The sequence below is a fragment of the Miscanthus floridulus genome, chromosome 17 (genome assembly GCF_019320115.1).
Source record: "Miscanthus floridulus cultivar M001 chromosome 17, ASM1932011v1, whole genome shotgun sequence".
Lineage (NCBI taxonomy): Eukaryota > Viridiplantae > Streptophyta > Magnoliopsida > Poales > Poaceae > Miscanthus > Miscanthus floridulus.
Window position 1 is genome coordinate 27,248,234 of NC_089596.1, and position 17,371 is coordinate 27,265,604.

The 17,371-nt window shown below is 45.3% G+C and overlaps 1 protein-coding gene and 1 long non-coding RNA gene across 2 annotated transcripts; one reads left to right on the top strand and one right to left on the bottom strand.

Moving 5' to 3' along the window:
- Nucleotides 1-122: 122 nt before the first annotated feature.
- Nucleotides 123-4,583, bottom strand: LOC136516908 (serine/arginine-rich splicing factor RS2Z33-like). The gene is made up of 7 exons (XM_066510409.1): nt 4,469-4,583; nt 3,526-3,677; nt 2,084-2,123; nt 1,817-1,912; nt 1,462-1,652; nt 1,211-1,375; nt 123-744 (listed from the first exon to the last, which is right to left on the bottom strand). Exons 2-7 carry the CDS (start codon nt 3,669-3,671, stop codon nt 624-626), a joined length of 759 nt encoding a protein of 252 aa, XP_066366506.1. The 5' UTR covers nt 3,672-3,677; nt 4,469-4,583; the 3' UTR covers nt 123-623.
- A 5,623-nt stretch (nt 4,584-10,206) lies between these two features.
- On the top strand, nt 10,207-11,354 carry LOC136519133 (uncharacterized). Its single transcript, XR_010774697.1, has 3 exons — nt 10,207-10,394; nt 10,478-10,793; nt 10,880-11,354. It is a non-coding gene; the product is annotated as an uncharacterized lncRNA (long non-coding RNA).
- The last annotated feature ends 6,017 nt before the right edge of the window (nt 11,355-17,371 follow it).

Here is a 17,371-nt window from a genome sequence, read left to right on the forward strand (position 1 = left end):
CGGTCGCTGGTATCTTTTGCTCAATATGGTTGTACCTGTTTTGTCACGACTCACCAGCCGGCCTTCATTCGCTAAGATAGTTCGTCAATATGCTTCAACGTAAATACAGCACACCATACGCCAATGGCTGAGGCTCGCAACTCTGGATGGCCTGAAGTTTCAGTTCACATATTCAGCTAAAGTTGACGCACAGATGCTAGCAACTCAAGAAATGCATACGAATGAACAGAGGGATTAGTTGAGTGCATGTCATCGATTGCTTGGAAATTAGTTTAGTGCAGGCACCATCATCAAAGGTTACAGAAACCTAATCAAGTGCTGGCAAGATTCTACACACAAACACCAATCTGCTAAACTCTTCAGACATCAGGTCTCATTGTCTCGGCATATAACCAACATTCAGGAGAGCTTCACTGAGAATTCACAATCCCAGCTTCACAGGAAGGTACACACACCGCTCAACATTCTTCCGGTATCAAGTTCATGCCTCAGCACATAGTCACCAAAAAAGTTCAGAAGAAATGTTTGAGAATTCACAACCCGAGTCTTAAATTTCCGGGTCACGGACACTTCCCCTGAGCTTCACCTCTCATGGGGCTACTACCATGATATGAACCATTGCATTAAGCTCGCTCCCTTGGCGGGGAGCTCCTCCTGGGGCTGCGGCTGTAATAACCAGAGGTTCTTGGTGGCAATTCTTCACCATCAGCCTTAAAGTTGTTCCTTCTTGGCGAAAGCGACCGACTGTTAGTGGGAAAATTTAAAGTTAGGAATATTTAGTCAAAATCAAACATCATCAAAAAGGAATTCGAGGACACATCTTTTCCTATACTTTGCATTGTATAAAGTAATTCAGCAGCCCTTTTTTCCTTGCAGGGCAGGTTTTTATTTGGAAACTTTTGTTTACATATAATGCAGCTGTGTTTCACAGGCAACAAGTATAATACTATAATCAGTTAACTTCGGCATTACTTAAGCATCAGATACCCATTAGACAATTGAGAAGATTGGTCAAATCGATGTATATTTCCTAACACATCAACATATATAGCACAAGTGGAACACAACAACTGTAATTTCCCTCTTGGCAGGCCTCACAGTAGCATTATATTCCACACTTCAATTGCATCCATAACAAGCACAAGCAACTATGCATTACACAATTGCAGCATATAACCGCACGATAACCATCCAAGGTTTAATGCAATACCTGTAACTCCAGCTTCTGCCCCTCCCACGAGGATAATGAGATGGAGACCTCGAGTAGCTTCTTCCTCGGCCCCTTCCATGGTGAGGAGATAGAGACCTTGAGTAGCTTCTCCCTCGGCCCTTTCCATGGTGAGGAGATGGAGACCTCGAGTAGCTCCTCCTGCGCCTGTATTGGTGAACCTTACAATCAAAACGTGTAGATACTTAAAGAGACGGGAACATGCAAGGTAGCTAGGGAGTTCCAGGAAATACTTCAGATCCTTAGGACTGTTCTTGCAGTTTCTTTCTATATGGCCCAGTTCTCCACACCGAAAGCACCTATCTCTCCAGTCACCAGCTTTGCAATCACGAACCCAGTGCCCATCCATTCCACAGTTATAGCAGCGGCCAGGAAAAGGTGGTCCTCTGCCATCTAGAGGAACACCTCCTGGACCACGTCGGGCCTAGGGAAATCAAACAAACATGTTACTTAGACTAGGGAAGATATCAACCTGGACAGTAATTCAGTAAGGCTCTAGTTTGGCTCCAAAACACAAAACAAAGGCATAGAATTTAGCAAAACATTCACTTTGTAGTAAGAGAACAGTGATAAACAGTAGCAGCTTACCCCTCTAGCAAATTCAACAATGATGTAACTCCCATCAAATCTTCGGCCATCAAGGTCATGCCTTGCATCATCTGCATCCCGAGGATCACTGAACTCCTGCAGTAAGATCCAGCAAACCAAGACACAGGGGTGGCCTTAAATGTGAAAAACATAATTAAGTACCGATTATTAATCAGAAAGGTTACAGGAGGACATCTTGCAAATTTAGGGAGTGACAATTTTTTTTTTTTTGAGGGAAGCGGCAGGGGAGTAGCTAATTTTACTTACAACGAAGCCAAAGTCCCTCTTCAGATCCACATTGCGCAATCTGGGAGAATGGTTGGCAGAAACAGTAATGCGTCATGATTCAAGTAATGAAAATGTAACACCAGCCAGTTGTCAAACTGAACACCACTTTGCCAAGTGTTCTTTTCATAAAAAATGGATGGCAGAAATTTTAAAAATATTGCCAAAATCTGCCTAAAATGTGGGCCAGAAGACACCAATTCCACCAATGGCACACTCTGACCACGGACACTGAAGTAGGGTGACAGCCCACAAACCTTCAACAAGATTATTAGTTAAAACTCATAAGAGATTGTTGTATGTGATAGAAATTTGACAATGGAAAAAGGGAAACAAAAGGCCAAGCAATGCAGCAGCATTAATTAAAAAAAACAAATGCTGAATCATCCATGAAAGTAATACCAAAACCATAAAATTTTGTTCTCCAATTGTTAACAAAGACAAACAAAGCAGAATCAACTCTGTTTATACACTTTACACGATGATGTGCATTCATGTCACAATTCATAATAAACAGTTAAAACCTATTTGCAGCAGGCATAACAGGCAGCCACAGCCCACAGTCACTAGAGTTCTATTAGGAAGAAGAGTCTTCGTCGAGGTGAATTTGGGTGCCTATTTTCTTCTTAATATAAAGCCACATAATTCCTCCTAGGCTGGTCCTTTTTTTATGAGGAACATATCCAGTAGACCAGAAGGGAATATATATATATATATATATATTGTGAAGCACTCATGTAGCTACAGGAAACATCCTTTTTATTTTCTACTAGTGAGCTAAATAGAGCATGTGAATAGGCATAAAGTTAAAATGTTACACTATTAGTAATAAGAAAGTAGCAGTTTATAATTTTGGCTACACCAATGATGAAGAACCAAAAGTTGTACTCTTAGCTAAGCGCTCTGTCTTCCTTTCTTGTACAGCTGCTCTAGTTTAGCTCTGCTGCCCACCTCAGGCATTCTTCCCTTTTTGTTTCTTCCTGTATAGAATTGTTGGAGTCCTTTTTGTTTAATAAAAAGTTTACAGTGGGGGCCTCCCCTGCTGTATTTTCCGGTCAAAAAATACAAATTGCAAGTCACAGAACAAATAGCCTGAGCAAATTGCTTGAAGCTTGAGAGTACATATATTACTCCCTCTTTTCTTAAATATATGATGTTTACGACAAACTAATAATTAGTTCAAAAGCTAATTAGTTCATTTTTTGAACTAATTAGCTTGTCCTAAATGTCATATATTTAACAACAGAGGTAGGGCTTTTCTATAATAATGTGACTCGCTTTCAAAATCAGTCCCAACTGGTGCAGATCATTTGCATATAATGATGGATTTCCATAAGACAGGCAAAACCAAGCAGTTGAATGACATTCAGGAGCAACTCCAGCCACAAATACAAAAAGGCAAAGCTCAGAACTACTTTACTCACCTCCCATATTTGCTGAAAAGGTCCTCAAGATCCTGTGTCCGGGTATGCGGAGAAATTTGGCCCACGTACAACTTGGTGTTACTTCCATGTCGACCATGGCGATCATATCGATCGTTGTAATCATATCGGTCATCATATCGAGGCATTATGCACTGCAAGACAATAAAATGTCAGGTTGCAATACCTGCACAGAGATCATCTTTGACACAGAAACATGCAAATAAACTTGCATGGACCTGATTGATACAATAGACCTCAATATTGGACTAGTTTTCCCTAATCATGCTCCTACTGTGGAAGATCCATACATAACACACATGAATATACTTCTATAAATTTGAAAGGCCCCCCTTTCACAATTAGTCTCCCTGCTAGGAACAAATTTACGTCAATCCTAGAATGCTCTTGGCAAAGGAAAAAGAAAAGAAAAGAGAATGCAGCATAAAGACCACAACAAATCAATCCAAAAGACGAACTTTGAATGATCAGACACAAATAAAACGTACAGCACAGAAACTAATCAACTCTCATTTCAGATGATTCCAGAAACAGCAAAGACTACACGTGCCGCAAGCCCGTGACTAAACTAGTGGAACAATGATCATACTTTCATACATCCACCAAATTCACGTCCAAGACCCTAAGACAAACGGCAAACCAACAAATGATGCAATCAAAACCCTAATTTTGCATGATCCCCTGTCACAGTTAGGCCTTTACCAGGGACAAATTTCCCTCCATCCTAACACGGTCTTGAAAGGTAACCCAAAAAAAAGCTGCATTTTACCAACTAACCAACGACAAATCCGCGGAAAATTAAGCCACGGAGAACAAGCGGCAACTGGAAAAGCGAGACGAGCCCACTCGGCAACTCCCCGTGAATGCTAGGCGGTGTACACGAACGAGAGGAATCGAGAGGTCCGAGGCGGTGAAGAGCACGCACCTCCCGAGGATGCGAGCGGCAGTGTCGCGGGAACCCTAGTCGGCGATGAGGAGGCGGCAGCGGCGACGGCGAGGCAAAGAGAGGAGAGTGAGGCGGAGCCGACAGCGTCCCGGGGGTTTATGGCTTCAACTTTGAAGGGCCCGCGAGCCGCGACTGACATGGGCCGGTACATGGATAGATTGTCATTTCTTTCATCCAACCTTTTATTATACTAGATGAGTGTCCGTACGTGCAACATAAATTGAATAAAATGTTGGTTAGTCAAGTCAAAATCAAGAATATATTAATTTAATTTTTCACGTGTATTATACCATGGTAATGAATTTGAAATAAAAGCTAGGCTTATAGCTCGTTGTCTGAACTTGCCCAAAATATGTATACTCGGACTTACAATATCCTAGCCCGTATGAGACATGTCAACAATTTATTTTTTGGGGAAAAATATTTGTTGTCAACACGCAACGTGAAGGACGAAGAACGAGATTTGGATCACGATCATGATCATTGCATGGTGATATTCCAATAAATTTCCTTGTCTTCCCATAATTCTCTTTCCGTTTTATTCCATTTTATTTACTTGCCTTTCAGTGTCTCCATGCGGTGATTATTTGTCTGTCGGTGATTCCGTGAGTTTTATTTCATTTTATTTACTTGTCTTCCAGTGTCTCCATGCGATGATTATTTGTCTGTCGGTGATTCCGTGAGTTTTATTCTATTTTATTTACTTGGCTTCTAGTATCTCCATGCGGTGATTATTTACCTGCCGGATATGGATCGCATGAGTGTTTTGGTCCTGCTGGGTAGATCCTTCCAATGTCTCCATGTGATGATTATTTGCTGCCGGGTATGGATCGCATGAGTGTTTTGGTCCTGCCGAGTAGATGTTGGCAATCCGTACGTTTTAGTTATAAAGATTTTGTTTTCTTGGGAAGTTCGTTTCTTATTATTCCTAGATATTTCTGTTTTCAAAAGGACATATTGCGATTATTGGGTGGTTTGGGCGGCTACCTCGCCCTCGCCGCTGCCGGAGGTGTCGGCCGGCTGCTCGACGAGCAATAAGGAGGACGATGGTGGGGCCATCCCGCCACTCTCACCCTGTGGGGCACCGGTGGTGGCGCGGACACCAGGCTCGAGTTCCCAGCTATATGCCAGGCCATGTCGTTAGTGCGGTCCATGGTGTGCGAGTTGCTCCGCATGCTGCTGCCGATGTCGTTGCGGTTCAACCGTGCCCGTAGGGACTTCGTTGCCCTCATGGTGGCGCGGGCTTGGCGTGTGTCGACGCAAGCCAGAGCCGCGGGGGGAGGGGGGTGCAGGCAGAACCGCGTTGCTAAAGGGTGGATCCACGTGGAGGGCGGTCGGGTTCGGCTGGGGTGTGGGTGTTGGCTAGTTCAGCGGTTGGGGCTTCTACCTCCCTTTTCCCTGGCCCTGTCCTTCCTGCCACCTTCCTTCTCCCTTGCTGCTGGGCATATCTGCTTTCTGCTGGCCAGCTTCGGCTAGATGCGGCGACGGGCAGCCTCTATGGCGGACTTCGTGCGACGCTTCTCTTGGCCAATTGGCGGTTGGTGTTGCCCGTCATCCTTCCTCGAGGCGACGGTCGTGCCTTCGTTGCAGCTCCTCGTGTTGGCTTAGGTCACCGTGGCTACTCTCTCTGGCTTCTCAGTGCGGTGGGCGATCCCTTTGGTTCTCTGCTTCCGTCTCCTTGATGGGTCGGGGGTGTCGTCTTATGGCCGTACATGCAACGAGGATGCTGGTTGTACGTGTGGTGGCATCGGGTGTCGGTGGGGATGCCGACAATCATCACCGGCGCTTTCCTACAAGACTAACCCCTTTTGTGGTGGGCAATGGTGGGCCGCTGTAAGTGGGTGTGAGAGATTATGGTGAAAGCTTGGACGGTGACATCTGCGGACGTCGCTTCCTCCTTGGAGGCGTCCTTTTCGTGCTTCTCTTGTCCGGCTAGTTTTTGTGGGTGAAACCTTTCTATGTTGGGCTTGCATCGTCGGTATCTTTGGCATTGTTTCCTTCTTTAGGGCGTCACAAGGCTTTTTCCACTTTCGCTCCGTTGTTTCGCTCTTGTCATCTAGCCATGGTTGTGTTCGGCATCAACGCTTTGGGTGGGTTGGTTGCCAAAGTTAGTTGTTTTTGCTAGTTAGTTTTTAGGGTTGTGATGTGACGTCCAGAGTTGCTTTAGTTGTTAGACAGGTCTAAGTACAATGAAAGCTTCTTCCTTCTTCTCTTCACTAAAAAGCGCCAAGGCAACTGTGCTGGCTCTTTCCTCGCCCCAAGTGTACACGATCGTCGCCGGCACCTGCCCTAGGCCACACGAAGGAGCTTTCGCTGCCCTACTCCCCATCTCCGTCATTTCGCCTCATCTCCGCACTCCGTTACTCTCCCTTCTCCGGTGAGCTCTTAGCAGCTACAGGTCTCTCGAGCCGCCCCTTGACCTTGGATGCTTTCATTTGAGAGCTTTGTTTGTTGTGACCGTGTGGTAGGAGGCGGCACAAGGGCCTGTTCGGCTGCTATTAAAGTCGGCTGATAAGCCGCCTGAAGCTGTTTTGTTGTGAGAGAAAAATACTGTAGATTCTAGCTGATAAGCCGGCTGATAAGTTCAAGCAAACAGATGGTGGACAGCTCGCTTCCACTGCTGTCCGATTGAAGTTTGATGTGTCATTAATAGCTCAGTCTGATTTTGCACCTTATGTGCCTGATTTTAGTTTGTTTCCATTAATAATTATGACCAAATATAATATCTAAACAACTTTAGTTTAGTCTATTATACTGAGTCTTTATCTTAGATCTCTTACCTAAAGGCTAAGGGCCTGTTTGGTTAGTTCCTCATAAAGTTTAGTCAGCTAAATCTAGTCACATTTAATCATTTTTCACACAAACACTATAATTAAATGGGACTAAATAGGCTTTAGCCATCTAGTCACCAAATTATTGCTAGAAGGGACTAAAAGGGATTAAACCTCACCTTTTAGTCACTTTAGAACCAAACATCTAGCCACCCAAATCAAACAGCCAGTCACTAAAATTTAAGAGGGGGAAACCAACAGGGCCTAAAACTATATAAGTAGGATGAGTAGTGTCGAACTTAAGGGCATATTTGAATACCATGGGTTAATGGTTAGCTAGCTAATTTTAGTTTAAATTAGCTCTAAACAAAAGAGCTAATAGGTGGACAAATTTCTTAGTCAAGTCTCTAATTAGTTGCCAGCCAACTAGCTAGCCATAACTAATTTAGGCTAATTTTTAGCTCCACTAATAACTAGTCACGTGTATTAAACATATAATTACTGGCCCATCAACTGAATGAGCTTATCTGAGTATCGTATTGAGTTGTACGGTTTTCGGGCCTAGTTTTCATTAAAAAAACTGAGCGGGCACTTATCTAATTGAAATCAAAGCAAAGCTTTTGCCGTCCTTTTCTTTTAAAAAAAGTATCATATTTTTTGTTGTGGTTTGAGATGAAGGGGTTGTTTAAAATTCATGTCACATCGAATGTTTAGATACTAATAAAGAGCATTAAATATAGATTAATTACAAAACCAATTACATAGATGGAGGCTAATTTACGAGATGATTTTTTAAGCCTAAGTAATCTGTCATTAGCACATGTTACTGTAGCACCATGTTGTCAAATCATGAACTAATTAGGCTTAAAAGATTTGTCTCGCAAATTAGTCGCCAGTTATATAATTAATTTCGTAATTAGTTTTGTAATTAGTCTATATTTAATACTCTATGTATGTGTTTAAATATTCGATGATAGGAATTTAAAGAAGGTACAAAGCCGAAGTCCAGCAACTGGCGAGGGGTTCCAGAATAAGAGCGACCTCATTGATAGGTGCCCAGAAGAAGTGTAGGAGAGCGTTCGGATGGACCTGAAACAGAGGCGGATGAGGACCGAGTGAGGAAAAGCGGTCCAACAGGCCTTGTGCGCTCGTGAGACGCAGACACGCAGTACGACGAGATCCAAAAGCCCTTTTTTTTTATGTCTCTCATCTAGGTATAATTGTAGCATATGTTTGTATACACGCACATTCACTCAACATACGCACACCACCCGTGTATAAATAAATCTACAACTACACTTAGATCTGAAGACTGCGTCCTTCTTGAGATCACCAAAATCTACAGATTTCGTAGACAACGGGCACATCGTGATCCCATTGTGACATCACGCACGAGAGGCATACGCTTAAACCGGTCCAAGCCAAATTTATTTGGGGGCATGCCCCGGTGAGACACCAGAGTTGCGATCCCAGAGATCGAACTCGGGCAGGCAGCTCTCACACCGGAGAAGCTAGCCACCGAGCTACGCGCCGAATTTTTTACAATTTAGCTCTTTTTTTGAAAGTTTTTCACAAATAGATCCTTGGCGGAAAGAATTCAGAAAATGGACCCTTAGCTCGGCGCCATTTATGCTGGCGCCAAGCTCGGCGCCACCGTCTCTGGCGCCGAGCTCCTAGGCACGGTCGATGCCCTGCTAGGGGGCTCGGCGCCAGAGTGACTGGCGCCGAGCTCGGCGCCATAGATCTTGGCGCCGAGCTCGGCGCCGTAGTGAGTGGCGCCGAGGTCCCTGCATTTAACCCTAGCCCTAATCTTCTTGCCTGAGCGTTCTTCCTCTTCTTTCTCCTCCCTCTCGGGTTTTTCTCTCCCCACTTCACCCTACCTCACGAATCGACATATTGGACCTTAAAACCTTGATTTGATCCGTAGATCTTCGAGAGCAAGGTATCCTCGCTCACCTCCTTGTTTTTTTTCGCATCGATTCGGTATATATTAGTCGGATTTTTGAACCTAAGAATCGTCATCACTTAGGGTTTCATTGTATCCCTCAATATATGTATTATACAACCGTAGGTTGATTCCAAGGCGTGGAAAAAGCTAGCAAACCTAGGCGCATGTAGTTATGTTATGGGTTCATTGTTGTGGATCAAATGAGAAACCCTAGGTTTAGGGTATAATGTTAACTGCTTTCGGTTCTTAGAACGAAATTGGTTGTATTGTAGTTATGGTTCTCATTGATATTTATTTGTGATGTTTTGATTTATGTTTGTTAAATTACATCCGTTTTGTTAGATGCAAGAAATGTTTCGGGAGGAGTTTTGGCGAAAACGGGGTCGTCCTCGAGAATTATACCCCGACGCGTCTAGCAAAGATGCCCCCGTCCCTCCTGACCTTCCTGTCCCTAACTGTGACTGTGGTTTCCCGGCCCATGTTTTTCAATCGAAACATCCGGACACAGCCGCGCGTTGCTTCTACACATGTAGTCGGTTTAATGTAAGAAATTGTTTGCACTATCCTTTTTCTTTATTTGTGTAAGTATGGTACTAATATTTTGTTGGAATCTCGTTGTGTAGGACCATGAGAGGTGCTTTTTCTTTCAGTGGATCGATGGTGCAGACAAGTTTGATCCTAGGTACCTCTTTTTCGACGATTGGTTTAGAGGGAGACATCCACGTGAGCACTTCAAGCGGTGGGTTCCACCCCCCTAACCCTCCGGCAATGACGGCTAAGGAGAAGCACCTAGCCACAGTTAGACGACTCGAGGAACCTCCTCTGTGCGATTGCGGAGATCGAGCTATGATAAACCCTGAGAATACGTTGGAGTTTGTGTGTCCAAACAAGCATGAAGTAAGTGCAAAGTGTATGTGTTAAAATCTTGAGCTATATGTGTTCATGTACTAATGTCTCATTATTTAGGTGTTTTCAATGGCTGAAGTGTCGTTTCAAGGAGTGGTTGTATGGTCCTAAGAACCAATGGCCGGAAGAACCGCGGAGGGTTAAGGAAAAGAAGAAAGAAAGGGTAATCTACAAAGCACCTCCTGTCATGTGCGAATGTGGTGTAAAATCCAACTATGGCCTAGTCCCTTCGGAGCTTGGAATAGGCCATTATTGCGGCCATATGATTGAGTATGATGAGGTTCGTTATTTTTCTGGTAAACATGAAATCGTATTTTGTTTGTTTTGCTAAGACATATATGATATAATATTTCTTTTGAACAGAGCACTAGGAAATGCAGTTGGGAATGTTATGATGGTCAAGCTAAGTTCTTGGATGAACTGAAGAAGAGGCAACTAATTGCACGGAAGAGGGGATATGGACCTGACTACGTCAACCTATTCGTTAAACATCACAAAGAAAAGATGCGTGAGTTTGCTAGACAGCGCGGTATTTGTAACCCGATCGATGTTGGGCTTAACAAATGGGGATTGGAGAGGCGGATGACGTTAGAGGAGGAGAGGGCAAGGAATGAGGCAAGGGAGGAGACAAGAGTACAGATGCAGGTCTTGAACGAGCATGTTGCTACATTATGTGCCAGTGAGTGCTTGAAAACCTTTTTTTCGTTGCCTGGTTTTAAATGTAATATAATCGCGTTGCTAACTGATTGCATTTTATACATGAAGGGATTGGTTGCAGCGGGGAACATGCCACAGAGGTGGCTCGTGCAAGGTATGAGGAGAAGAAGTTAGATGACCATAGATCATGAGCTGGTCGCACCGTTCAATCACCGATTGTGTTGTCTGATGAGGGAGACGAGGATGCGGACGACACTGCCAGACTGAGTGAGCTCATTGCTCTAGCAGAGGCGGGCATACAGGCGCAAGGAGGCTGAGGACGACACTGGCAGACTGAGCGAGCTCATCGCTCTAGCAGAGGCGGGCATTCAGGCGCAGGAGGCTGACGACGACACTGGCAGACTGAGCGAGCTCATCGCTCTAGCAGAGGCGGGCTTACAGGCAGAGGAGGATGACGACGCGTTCTTCACTCAGGCCTGCAGCGGCCGCAGATGAAGCGGAGGCCGCTTACTACAAGCGACAGGCAGGTCAGAGCAACGCAGTTGAGCCTAGCCACAGCAACAGGGTTGTAGTAGAGGACTGGTACTCGGATGATGAGTTGCTTACTCAGTACGTTTCAGACTGAGGATTTGGAAGTGCATTTGCCCCTATGTCTACTAGTCGGCACGTAGTTGTAGTATTAATATGTTGTGTAATGTGGCATAGTATCGAACTTTTCATTATGTGGTTGTTTTCATTATCTATGGTCTTAATATTCTGCTTAATGATACAGGACGTATTTAAATTTGAACACGTGCTGCAAAAAAACTTAACGACGTACGGCATTATATAAATCAACACACGAAACACATTAAATGGCATGTGACTACATAGTACCGAACCTGGGTATAGAGTTTTCTTTGACTAAACCTAACATGCCTTAGGTAATTAAACCATGCCTTAGGTAATTAAACCTAACATGCCTTAGGATAATTAAACCTAGGGTACATGTGAAAAAGATAAAGTCATCCTAGTAGTGTGGCCACATAGCAAATTGTGTTGCACCTTCTCCATAGTAGCCTCCCGTTGTTGTTGTTGGTGGTGGCGGGGGTGACAGGGGAGGCCCCTTGTTCTTATGGTTAGGGCAGGTGCAATATGGATCATTGCAGAGTGCCTCCTGTGAATCGGCACCATTGTTGTTGTCGTCCTGTTCGTCGTCCTTGTAACCGCTGCTAACTTCCCTTTCTAGATCGAAGATACAGTCCTATAGGTAGTAGATGTACTCCGCATACGGATAAATAGGTCGAGGATCGACCCACCTACTGAACCCACAGTTTTCTTCGGCCAAGGAAGACTACAATAAGTATGTCGTGTAAGTGATATACAAGACAAACATATTGAAGAAACAAATAGTAATAGCAATTACCCATGCTCGCGGGCATTTGAAGAAACGACGACCTCCATCTATTCCCTCGGTGAACATCTGCACTAGGCAGTCCTCACCATGCATGCATTTTGGCCACTCTTCTTTCCTTTCATCGTATCCTCTCAGTGGTGTCTCTTTGGTGAAATCACTTTTGCTCTCAACTGGGAATCTCTCATAAAGAGCTTCCTCAAAGAAATCGGGACCAAGAGGACCCTCCCACCCCCAGGTAGTTTCCTTCCCCTTTCCTCTCCCTCTGGACGACCCTCCAGACATTGGTACTGCAACGAAAGCAAATGCTGAGGAGTGTTCTTCTTCCTTGTTGTTTGTGTGAATGAGAGGGAGTGAGTGGTTATTTATAGGTTGAGAGGAGGAATGGAGGCCTCTCAATGTGCCATGTCAGCGATCTGTGTGCCTCTTCACCTTAGCCCTTGGATCAAACAGTCATAAGATGGATGGTGGAGATAGAGTGGAGTTGTGCTTCCTTGCATGCCAGTACTATATCAGTGATATGATAATTCGATGCTGTCCGTGTATCTGAAAAGTCTATGTTTATTGTCTGAAAAAGCATAGATTCGTTCACTGTTGCTTGGTAATCCTAGATTCATCTACAAAGCGTATGTACAATATTTCCTGGATTATACACGTTCTAATAAATATATAGTTAATTCTGTGTACTACATTTGTGCCTTTGTACAAGTGTAGTATGATTAAAGGTTCACTGGAAAAAATTCGCAAGATACGGTCTTGTATTAGGAGCATCCACAGTTACAAACAGAGACATCAATATATATTCCAAACATTTAATCATCCAAGGAGCATAATGCAACCACAATGAATATCACAACCAACATAATATGTCATGCAAAGTCCAAATAGTCCACAATGTCCATACAGTCCTGAATAGTTACAGAAAAGTAAATACAAAATCCATAATAGTTCATACTAACACCTACCACATCCCTCACTGCCTCCTACTCTTGCCCTTACCCTTGTGACCCAGAGCGCTGGTGCCTGGAGTGTAAGGGTCACGCAGGACGGCGTCGCCTAGTGCCTAGAGGCGGTGTAGGATGAGTCGAGGGAGCGTCATGGAGCTGAGAGGGGCCAAGCTCATCATGCCTCTTGTCCACATCATCGTCGTCGTCCTCCTCCTCGTCCTCGTCCCCGTCCCCTGTAGCTGCTTGACTAGAGGAACCCAAGCCTCCTCTTCCTGCGGAAGGAACGTATACGTCTTGCGTCGTGTCTGTCCTGCAACCACAACGACCAGCCAGCACGGCGTAGACGACAGTGACAGTCCTCTGTTGTACAAAACTATGTTAACTGAAAGAATATAATGTATTAATGATATGTTTGAAAGAATATTTTAAATCTTACGTCTAGGAAGCCAAGTATGTAGTCGTCATTGACTCTCGGCCGAACGCGCTCGATCTCTTCAACTGAGCATTTCAGTGTATTGCCCTACAACAAAGTTCTCAATAATAATACTTCTGAACAGATAGCATTTAGTTTTGTTTTCTTTTGTACAAGAATCTAACTTATTATAAGGGTTATACGGCTCGAAGGTTGCACTAACTACAATAGATAACTCCTAATGTCGGTCCAAGAACGCCGAATGTATTGTTATGTAACTCAACGTAAAAAAATAAGGCGATTGGCTTACCACTCTGTCCAAGATCGGTCCTGCCTCCACCTGCCTTCCTGCACGAGTCGACTGGTCGTACGCCGTGTCTTCATCGTCGGAGGACTCGATGTCGGCGTAGTCAGCTTTCGGTCCACTGTAGCCTCAGCCTGCACCGTGTCGCACGCTGGTACCAAGCTTGGTACCGCCTGAACTCACGGTTCGTGTGTGGCTCGTTGTTGTCAGTCCACGTTGTCGTGCATCTCCTCCCATTCCTCAATGTAGGACTGGTGGTGCCTCTCCCAGTCAAAAATCTTCTTGTTCCTCTGACGATCCAACCTGCACGTATGTCATCGTTACATGAATCCATGTACGTGTCACCATATTAATAGAAATGGACCATCATCATGAGACATTTGAAATATCAAAACACTTACTTGTGTAAGTCAAAGCCAGTCGAGAACAGAGCCATAGGCCAAAGCTGTCTCACTCCAAATTGGCGTGCAACCCTATCTGGCAGGTGGTACTCGACAGCATAGAAGCAGATTAGAGGGCACCTCATCCTATAGAAGTAGTCGTCGGCCCCATAGACGTTGCTCAGCTGAAAAGGAAGTGCGTCCTCTCCACCATACGGCTCCCACTCCACCTGCAACATGTCCAAATAAGATGTTAGATGGTATACTAATCCTTTTCAAAGCAGCATGGAAAATAAAATTTACTTACACTAGATGTCGTCAGCGTATCTAGCTCGTTCATGTACTCAATGTACGCCCGGTCTATCCTCGTGTGCGAAACCCTGACCTGGTCCCAAAGGTACGCCCACGTCGGCTGGCGACTTGGAGGCTGACCTTGGAACCACTCACGATGAGCCAGAACCTCTAGACGACCAACTAGAAGACGAGCCCACATCCACAGTTGTAACAGGTACACGCATCCACCAAGTGACGGGTTGGACGTAGATCGATGACACCCCTCGCACAGCTACCGGTATAGAAAACACAAGACTGCAGAGCCCCAGCTGTACTGACCCGCCTGGTCCCAGTCACTGAGGCAGTGGATCCACATCTAGGACGCACTGTCACCCGTGGCGTCAGGAAAGAGAACGCAGGCAAAAAGGTGTAGGATCCACGCCCGACAGTAGTACCCAACCGTCCTCATCTGCCTCCTCGGGGCACTGTGCGAACTCTACACATAGCTAGGAGATGGGAACTCCAGAAGTGCGAGCCCCTTGCTCGCCAAGCTCACGCCCAAGGAAGGCCTTCACTCATGCTCTCTAGCCCTCTGACCTGCACTGCCCGGTGACTGGGTTGCCATGAATCCTTAGGCCTAGCATCTTCTGACAGTCCTGGAGCAAGACTATCATCTCCCCAAAAGGTAGGTGGAAGCTGTGAGTCTCCGGCCGCCACCTATATTTAAGACAAAGCAAGATTACTTGTCAAAAAGTCAATCGCATGAACAAATGGCCATGAATGGAGGCAATGATTCACTTTAATACCTGTCTACCAACGCAGTTATCGCCGCTGAGTTGAACTTGGGCAACCCACGACGAACCTAAAAGGAGATGACATCTAGGCCAGCTCTTTGCAGGAAAGGAGTGTACCTGTCGTCGTACCGAATGTCCAAGAACCCACTGTGGGTCCTAGAACGAAGGTGCAGAAGGTCCTGCATCGAATAAAACATAGTCACATGTTACTTCACGAACACATGTACGAATAAAACTTATAGATTATTACCTGCCCCAGCGCAACGAGACGTCCTCGGTGGGTCGCCTCGTACGTCGGGTCGAGCAGGTGGAATTGCTCCATCCTACAAAAAAGTGAATGAATTAGAATTCCAATATACAATGAAACATGAACTTATAAATGTATAAGTAATTGACACAAATACAAGCATAAATTGAGACATGCATAATTAAATATATGAATAAGACAAATATAAAATAATACTATAAACCAATAGTCCTACCTCACTAATCTACCAACGGCAACTTCGTGAGTTGTGGCCAAGTCTACCGCACTTGCCGCACTCGTACTGCTCGGGATCAGTAACAAATGGAGTTCCTCTCCCACGCCTAGTTCTTTCGGGTATCTGATCCATAACCATCCTGTGCCTCAGTCCTCTGCCTTGATCCACGCTTGTTCCAACGGTAAGCTGGATCCGCAATGTACTTCGGCCCATCATATGGAGGCCACTCTCCAGGGTCCCAGAAAGGCACGAAGCGGGGGCTCCATGTGTTCACAAGCGTGTCGACACTGAACTCGTGAGGTATCCTCCTCTCGATATTATAGTTGCGATGCCTAGCTGCTGCCACCAAATGAGAACATACAAAGTGGTATTGCCTTGGTTTACCACAAGTGCACTTGAAATCTTGGAGGACAACCACATGTATCCTCGACTCTCGGACCTCGCCGTCGGACGTTGTACCGCCCCTATGCTCGACCTAGATAAGTCCCTGTGGCATGGTCAAAGCATGCAACCTCATGTGTGCCAGCCCTTTCTCTTGCCTTCTCTAGATGTGCCTTTGGTTTCGGAGCCCATATCTCTCCATCACTCCGCAACTGCAATGCATGGGCGTGTCTATCGTTGAACCAGGCAACAAGCTTATAGAAGGTGAATTGAACGATTGCATTCACGGGCATACCACGTATCCCCAATAGCAACTTATTGAATGACTCTGCCATGTTGCTGCACTGAAACTCGTACCTCCAGCCACCGGCGTCGTGAGCTCTCGTCCATTTCTCCAAATCCCTCATCAAACCAGTGAGCCATTGTCTACCTTCTGCATTTGATGTGGTTCTGACCTGCTCCAACTTTTCCTTAAAGTACTTGTCCTCAAGCTGTCGAGCAGCCTCCTAGAATAGATCAAAGTTACCCTTGACACCATCCTTCCGAGTAGATTCTCGGCAAGGTGCCGAGTACACCAACGATGGTGCAACGGTGCATACCCCTCTATCTACTCTCGCACGGCATTAAGTATGCCCTGATGCCTATCAGATATGACGCCAACCTCCCTGCCAGGCCCAACCACGTGTATCCGGACTAGCCTCAAGAACCATCCCCAACTGTCATTGTTCTCCTTCTCAACCAAGGCAAATGCCAAAGGAACCAACTTGTTGTTCGCGTCACAGGATATGGCTATAAGAAGTGTGCCCTAGTATTTGCCAATCAAGAACGTACCATCAATGGAGAAGACGGGACGACAGTGCCTAAAGGCCTCGACACACTGAGGGAAGCACCAGAAGGCACGGAAGAATATCTACCTCCCATCCTTCCATGCATTAGGTTTTGGGATGTACTCATAATGCATGCCAGGATTCACCGCTTTGATTGCATTGAAAAGAACTGGCAGCTGCTCATACCCATCCTCCCAGTCCCCATATATCATCTTCCACGCTCGCTGCTTAGCCCTCCATGCTTTACCATAAGTTATCACATATCCTCCATACAACTCTTCAACGGTCCTGATAATTGTCCTCACCTTCATGTTGGGTTCTCCCTGCAAAATTCTCATCAACCGCTTGGCAATGAGGGTAGATGTCAACTACCGATGCCTCAGTGTCAGCTCATGGTCAGCACAATT